Below are 8,017 nucleotides of genomic sequence, written 5' to 3'. Positions count from 1 at the left end.
ATATCTGAAATGAGAGTTCTTCCTAGTAATATTTATATTGCAGATATCTGGAATGCTCATTCTGGATAGGAAGAATGACGTTGTGGATATCTGAATTGTACTTTTTGACTAGGAAGAGTTGAATTATGGATATCTGCAATACATATCCAGTCTAGCTATTTAATGTTTAAACTGCCAATTAACATTTTAAAACGATTTTAGATATCTTTTATTTAGTTTTGACCAATTCAATCAAAGTTGTAGATATATTGAAATAAAATTCCTACTAGTAAAAAGGTTATTGTGGAGTTCTTTAATTACCATTCTAGCTAGTGAGAATATAATTGTATCCAGTAGAAATGTTATTATGGATATCTAAAATGTAATTACAGATGGGAATGTGGTTTGATTAAATGTTAAAACTGTTTGCCATAAGTGATACAATGCTAAACAATGTTTATGTCTGCCATTGGTTGACAGGACCAGTTTCTAGGACAATTAGCTGTATCATACAATCAGACTTTACACAGGCTTGGTTTTTCTGCCATTCTGGAAACCTCCCACCAAACTGTCAACTAAACACTAGCACTAACACTGGTTGTCTCACTCCAAAAAAAAATTACGGTTAGCCTGTTTGGAGCCATTTGTTTAACACTATGTCTAGTCGTGGATGTTGAATTTAACGGTGCCTAATTAGCCTACTTGAACTTCACACCACTTTGGGGTTTTGACAGCATATTTAGCAAAACACGCTGGATGGCGCTAGCGGACAAGTCTCACGCTGCCTTCAGGAGGCCCATATTCCCCGAACTTGTCAAACGAAGTCCTAAATGTCCCTCCTTGCGCAGTAAAACGTGCTTTTCATCGGCAACAATTGCATTTTGTTGCCAGGCCTTCCAACAGCACTGTTTTATACGTAAGGTCTTTTGTATTTAATGTCTTATTTAGGTTTGGCTATTTTAACTAAATATCTGTAATAGGCTAATAATAGCCTAATTTAGCCCCTGACAAATCTTCCATGCTCTCCCCTAAACACCAGACCTCGCAAACTTGTGTAGGCTAATATAGAACTATCGCACACTATTATTAGTAATTTCTTTACCATTTAATTGGGCTTTATTTAGGGCTCACCTGTGGAATGGATTATTTCCGACGCCACATAAAGGCACCAGTTGAGCTCATCTGTTGGTGAAGATTAAGTTGAGAGAGATAAACTCTAAACACGCCCTCTCTTTTTGGGAGAAAATAGACCCAACTAGGCATACATGTCACTAATCAGGCTAAATGTAAATGAACATTTTAGTTTTAAAGATAATACACGAACCCATAAGTGGCCAAAGTGCGGAGCGCAGACATATTTTTGTTAAAATTAGGCTATTATTAAAATAATTATTATTATTAGGCTATTGTTATTATTATTATTAGGCTATTGATAAATAACAATAACAATATTAATAACGGTTGAGAAACTGCTATAGGCTACACATGTCAGGTTTAGGTAAGTGCAAATTAGATTTACCGTTATTTAGATGTATCTGGTTTAAGGCTATATTTTAGACGTTAAATGCCTCAGAGTGCATGGAACTTAGCCTATCAGCATGACAGGTAGGCTACATAGCCTTTGTCACTCTTTATTTGACGTCAAGGATAATTTGAATAATTCACGTTGAGAGATGTTAATTGTTTATTGAATGTAAATACATGATATAATTATTATCAGTTTGCTGCTCTACACAGCAGACTTGAGGAGTTTGTTGACCCGAGAGTGTTTTCAGAGCAGCAGGTGCGTCTGGATTTAATGCTGCATTCATGAACACAACATAGGAATCTGGTACCTATGATTGTCTTACATAAAACTCGTCTTTTCTCAGATTTTAGGTGGATAATATTAGGAGTTAGTAAACCTTTTTTTTTTATAAAACAAGAACAACCCCCAAGGGTCAGACGTTTCGAGTTTTGAAAAACCTGTTAGGCTTCTCTGACTGTTAACAGGGTTGCATCTACGATCTTTTCCGAGTGTTTAAACGCCGCACAGACCCCGCCTCTCATCGCTGTCCTCTCGTCAATAATTAAGAGTTTTGGTGCCCCTAGGTGTCAGCGTCGAGGTTTAACTCTCAGTCCAGTAGTCAGGTCGACGGCCCTGCGAGCAGGTCTCTCTGCTCTCCTCTCTGTGTTCAGTTTTCGGTTCATGTAGACGCTCTGCATCTCCACTGTCAGTATGTCTCCGTCCACGTCCCCCCGGTTCTTCATGGAGAGGGAGGTGGCCCGCCACTGCACCAAGGACTCCTGCTGGGTGCTGCTGGGGACCAGGGTATACGATGTGACCTCTTTCTTGCGGATGCACCCCGGCGGGGAGGCGCTCATCCTTCGACGGTCAGGCAAGGACGTGAGCCGGGAGATGGAAGGACCCCCACACCGGCACTCGGAGAACGCCCGGCGGTGGATGGAGCAGTACTATATCGGGGAGCTGGACAGAGACCGCTGCACCGACGAAACACAGGTAGAGTCAGGGGTAACGGACCCACACCTAGTCATCTAGGCTGACCTCAGAGCATACAAACAAGATCAGAGAAGGATACCGGAGAAGGAAAAACCTGTTGCTATAGGCATAGCCTCCACTGAAGGGTCGTAGGCTATGTCTTTGCTGAGTGTTGTAAACTGACAGGGGTCTTGATTATTAAAAATAATTAACACCTAGTATAACATTATCTTGGTAGAATATGTATGATTTTTGGAATCTTTCTTTTACTTAAATAGCTTTCCTTTCCCTCTGGCTCCAGAGGTATTAAAACAATGGCCTCTAGGCAAGGCTGTGGACCTGTGGGATAATAGCTGAGAGGGGCCTGTGAGTTACAGATGTAATTGACTCTCTTTACTGGGCGTTTCTTTGTGGCAGATATTGAAAGAACTCTCTTATCTCCTCTTCCTCCTCCTGGAATATTGATCGTGGTGGAGGAAATGAGGAGTTGGTGGAAAAAGACATACATGGAGGGATCTGGGAGGGGCGTGTAGGTGACATGCTAGACCTGTGGGGATGGGGTAGGATTGTTTGGGGGCGTCAGTGGTGTTAATAAATGATTCAAGGTGTGTGTGTGTGTGTGTGTGTGTGTGTGTGTGTGTGTGTGTGTGTGTGTGTGTGTGTGTGTGTGTGTGTGTTCTTGCCGCTAAGTTTGCATTTTGGTACGCAAAGTAACAAAAGGCATTTTCTTCTTTTCTTCTTTATCCTTTTTGGAGCTTCATGCTTCATTCACTGATAAGTCATAACTATAAAACAGATGTTAAGATATTAGTGGTTTTTCTGACTTAGCTGCTATCATCACATCACTCCAAAGGCAAAGGATAATCACACATTTTCCTTTTTTATTTTAACTGCAACTTGGGCATGAGTTCAGTGATTTGCACAAGTCTAACTCAATGTAAATGGACTCAGGGTGTATGGCGAGAACCTCAAGGTAAAAATATGTTGAACAAATTGCCATTAAGATCCTAACGTCACTCTATGAGTCTGCTGAAAGACTGCTCAAATGTGACAATGGGGGTCATGAGACAGATTTCTGCTGAGTCACAAGGACATTCCAGTTGTTAATGAAATATCACCCCTACATAACGTATCCTGCAGGTATGGCTGGTGAACAAATAGTGCTCACTTTCTCTTATCTTTCTCTAGTCACTCCCTGTTGGTCTCCCTTGAAAAATATATTTTATTCTCAAAGGAATTTCTGGTTAAATAAAGGTTAAAGAAATACAAAAAACCTGCAAATGTTAAACCTACCCCACATTTAGTTATTCAGTGATTTGCCTGATGGCTTTACCACCAAGCAGCGTAAATGCCAGTGCAAGAACAGGATATATAGACCTTCAGTCACACAGTGTGACTTTATAGGGGGATTAATTATGCTTGGAGAGCATCCAGCTGGCCAATTACAGAGGTAATATCATCATGTTAAATACTGTAGAAATATTGCAGCTTTGTCTTTTGTGGTAAGATTTGTTGTGATGTGTCTTCGGGCTGGGTTTGAAAAATCAATTTCCCAATTTCAAATAGATATTTCTTTGAGTAATCCGATATTGATTCATAAAATCCTGATATCGATCTTTTATCCCAAAGAGACCTGCGGGACCGTCGGCGATCTCGGCCAACTGTCTTCAAAGCTAGAGTGAATATATTGGTATCATATGAAACTAGACGACCTGAGGCATCCATTGGTACCAACCGTGTCATGCCAGCTTGTAAGGCTAAATAACGCTCAAAAAAGTTAGGCTACATTTTGGTGAGAGAAATTGGCGTGGCCATTTTCGAGATGTACAGGCTACCGCCTCTGCACCACACCCTTTGCACTAAAGAAAGCGTGTGTGTGTATATATATATATATATATATATATATATATATATATATATATATATATATATATATATATATATATATATATATGGTCTGTAGAGTTGCACTTTATTGTTTTATAGTGTGTTCATGTTAAATAAGAAAATACATTCATGTTACTGCTTTGGGGTCAATTATTAATATATACATTCATATTTGAATTAATGCTACAAGTTAGAGGGTTCCTTGTACAATTTACAGCATCATTTCTCTGAGAATCTTTCATATCCAAGCAAAATTGTTTTGTAACTGAAATATCCCCATCGATATCGAATTGAATTGGGACTTTGTGAATCGGAATCGATTCGGGAAATCACCCAGCCCTAATGTATCATTGATACAGCATTGATTGATCATTTAATCATTTAGGGTATAAAATGTCAGACATTTGTGAAATAACTGGTTTTGAGTGACTTTATTCGGTCCCTATTTTGGCATAATCAAGGAAAGTCCGAAGTGGGTTTCTGGAGGCAGCAGGTGCCGCGTCTATAATGATAAAGTGCCCTTGTCTCATTCTTTAAGGGAAGCCCTGTCTCCCAAAGGGTTGTAAGAGGATACAGCCAGCACAGGACACGGCTCTTGCACTCTGCCACACGACAACGTGTTGAAGAGACTATGAACAAATGTTATTTAGCTGGGTAGACATTATAAGTAGTGATGCACCGATGTGAAAATTGCGTATCGGCCGATATTCTATTGGCGGCCGATATATCGTGCACCACTAATTATAAGACTTGTATAACATTCTGTTTGAGGTTGCTCAGAGTATAAACAGGAGATTAATGGGGAAATAGTATTGTCTATTAAAGCCCTGTTTTAAAATTTGTTTCCAGCCTGATTTCCTAAACTGAATCTCATAATTTCAAAATCCCAAATGCATCAGTCAAGAGACATCACACATCTTTCCACCAATGCTCAACAACTGATTGAAAATGTCTTTTTGAAGTGCTATTTGAATCTTTTTTTTTGTATTCTTATTGTACTTAGGGCTGCACGATTATTAAAATGATTATCACGATTATTTTGATCAATATTGAGATCACACTTATTAATAACGTTTATTCATTGATTTTTTTTTTATGGGCAAAATATTTGTATTGCCCTTTCACAACTAAATAAACAGAGCACTGCTTTCACATCCATGTTGTGCCAAATTCCTGCTAATATACACATTAACATAACGACAAAAAAATATTATTCTTCATCACCTGAATTGAGTGTAAATAAAATTGTAAAAGTTTTACCCAAAATTTAATCAACAGAGAAATAATTTCACTTTCTCGTTGTGCTACATTCCTCCTAATTAATACATCTTCGTCAGGGAATAAATGCTGTCCCTGTGGTCAATACACTGGGGGAAACCCTGGCTTGATTTAATATGCAGTGGCAGTTTCTATTAGTGGACAACGCATTTTAAATGTAAATATCGCAGTCAATCATGTTCATTTAATTGTGGGAAGCCCAAATCATTATCACAGTTAATATTTAATTGTAATTCATTGTGCAGCCCTAATCGTACTGCATTATAGTCACAGCCTTAGAACCCCATAACATAAGGGAAGCCCTAAACATATAGAAGTATAATGGAACATATTACAGTAAGGGGGCTTTCACATCACGGACGTGGGACCGGATCCAAGTACACAAAGTCCAGTGCGTTTGATTAGTGTGAACATTGCGTACCTTACCCGGACACGGTTGGTCGATTAGTGCCAAAGTCAACTTGAAAAGGTGGTCTCAAGAACAGTTCATGCGTACTCCGGTAGGGTTCGCATCAGGTGTAAAAAAAAAACAGCTGTACCAAAACACGGAAGTGCACTGCTTTTAAACGCGACTCAAGGAGTTTTTAACTGGTTATTTAACTGGCTCAATTCAATACTTATGCCACTATATGAATAGACGGCGCAGCCCACCGCGGACAGACCCAGATGCCACCTTCGACCTGTAGTTTGAGGCTCCGGTGGGAGGCTCCGTGCCAGACAGCAGCTGCTCCTCCCAGGCCACCAGCAGAGCTTATTCTCGCTGGGCCGCCTGTCCCCGGGGTCACTGGGAGACTCTGGAAGACCTACAGCCTGACTGGCAAAACTGAGAACTAGAGATGCCACCGTACATGTGGCTGTCCACTGCTCCTAATGCTTTGGATGGGTTAAGACTGAGTAAAGACAGACCTGCTTATCGTCTAAATCAGTGTGTCAATCACAGGTGCACCTTGTTTGTTCTGCTTCTGTTGCTTTGTCTTAAAGGAATTGGGATCCTCGACACATTCTTTCAATTTTGTTTCACTTGGTTAGTCGCTGTCTCTCACTATGAAATTTAAACAAATTCAACGGGGCAATGAGGCAGAGGTCGTGTTTAAACCGAATGTACAGGAGAATGTAGCTCTGTAGTCATGAACTTGGGAGCATAGTACACATATTGTTAAATGAGTGGAATCACAAATGTGTGTGAATGAATGAATGAACAACGGAGATAGTGTGGAAGAACTCAACAGAATGACACATGCTCCTAATGCTTTGGATGGGTTGAATGCAGGGATTTAATTTCACTACATTGTACTGTATGATTATATGTGACGAATAATAAAAAGATGTATTCTACTAAAAAACTGAAGAAACTTGGAACCTGTGGTTTGGGCCATGCAAAAAGTTAAAAAAAAAAGTTTTTGGGTTGTGGTCTGTATAGACCAGAAGAACACTACCTGAGCCAACATAAGACTTTAAAATTTTTAACATATCCTCTTCAAAGACGTCATTTAGCTTAAGCAATCGCCACACCTTCCACCAAAACTGCTACTTTAAGCTGCAACACTCAACATTCAAAAGGTAAACAACTCACTGATATGTAACCCCCAGTTACTCACCTCTTAAACTCCTTTGACAGAGCTCTCAAAAATTATTCCACAGTAGCCATGACTTATGGAAACAAGGGGATTAATTTATCTGCCCAAATATGCACAACCTGAAACTGATGCGTGCAGAATGTAAACCACCATCAAACCAACACACTAGCTGCAAGAGTTCAACAGTCCAATACACCAAAAAAAACACAGCCCTGCCCATCTAATTGCATAACCAGAAATGACCTAACCTCCCTAGTCTTTGGGTAGCTTGTGGCAGATATTTATGCACCGATAGCCCAATGGGATGGCGAGACAACCAGAGAACCAGCGACCTCTCTGTAGCCACGGATGTGCCCCCGAGACAACTTCTCTAGCCACAGTCCCTACCACACTGCAATTTCCCCCCCTCCCAACAATCTCCAAAGGGAATTCACGCTTAAGCCTAACAGGGACAAAACAGCAACCTGTTTTACCACCCTGCAGGACCACTCAACTCTGTGCCACAAAATCACCAGCAAACACAACTTGGCGACACAAAAAGGCATCCCTAAGAACAAATCAGCAACGTGTTAAACGGTACAACTGCAACCCAAACATTTGTCAAATGTCTCCTAAACAAACCAGATACCAGAGCAAAAGCAGAGACTAAAGTAGAGCACACAGCGAGAACCCAGCATGCAGCTGGACCAAATCACCTGATCAGCATGTGCAATCAACCATGTGCCTGCTGCTACCTAAGGCACAAGCAAACTTACCAACAAAACAACTGAAATGGACGAGCCCCCATTTGTCACAACCCGGCTCATTGGCTGTAAAA

General features: G+C 40.4%; 1 protein-coding gene across 1 annotated transcript in view; it reads left to right on the top strand.

Annotated features, from left to right (window-relative positions):
* Positions 1-1,742: 1,742 nt before the first annotated feature.
* Positions 1,743-8,017, top strand: part of fa2h (fatty acid 2-hydroxylase) — a 45,052-nt gene continuing 38,777 nt past the window's right edge. Inside the window, exon 1 of the mRNA XM_078257741.1 lies at positions 1,743-2,479. Within this exon, the coding sequence (XP_078113867.1) occupies positions 2,198-2,479 (282 nt within the window). The 5' untranslated portion in view covers positions 1,743-2,197. The remainder of the gene's footprint in view (positions 2,480-8,017) is intronic.

This window comes from Sander vitreus, chromosome 8 (assembly GCF_031162955.1).
Source record: "Sander vitreus isolate 19-12246 chromosome 8, sanVit1, whole genome shotgun sequence".
Classification (NCBI taxonomy): domain Eukaryota; kingdom Metazoa; phylum Chordata; class Actinopteri; order Perciformes; family Percidae; genus Sander; species Sander vitreus.
Note: the sequence above shows the minus strand (reverse complement) of the source record. Positions and strands in the feature narration are given on the sequence as shown.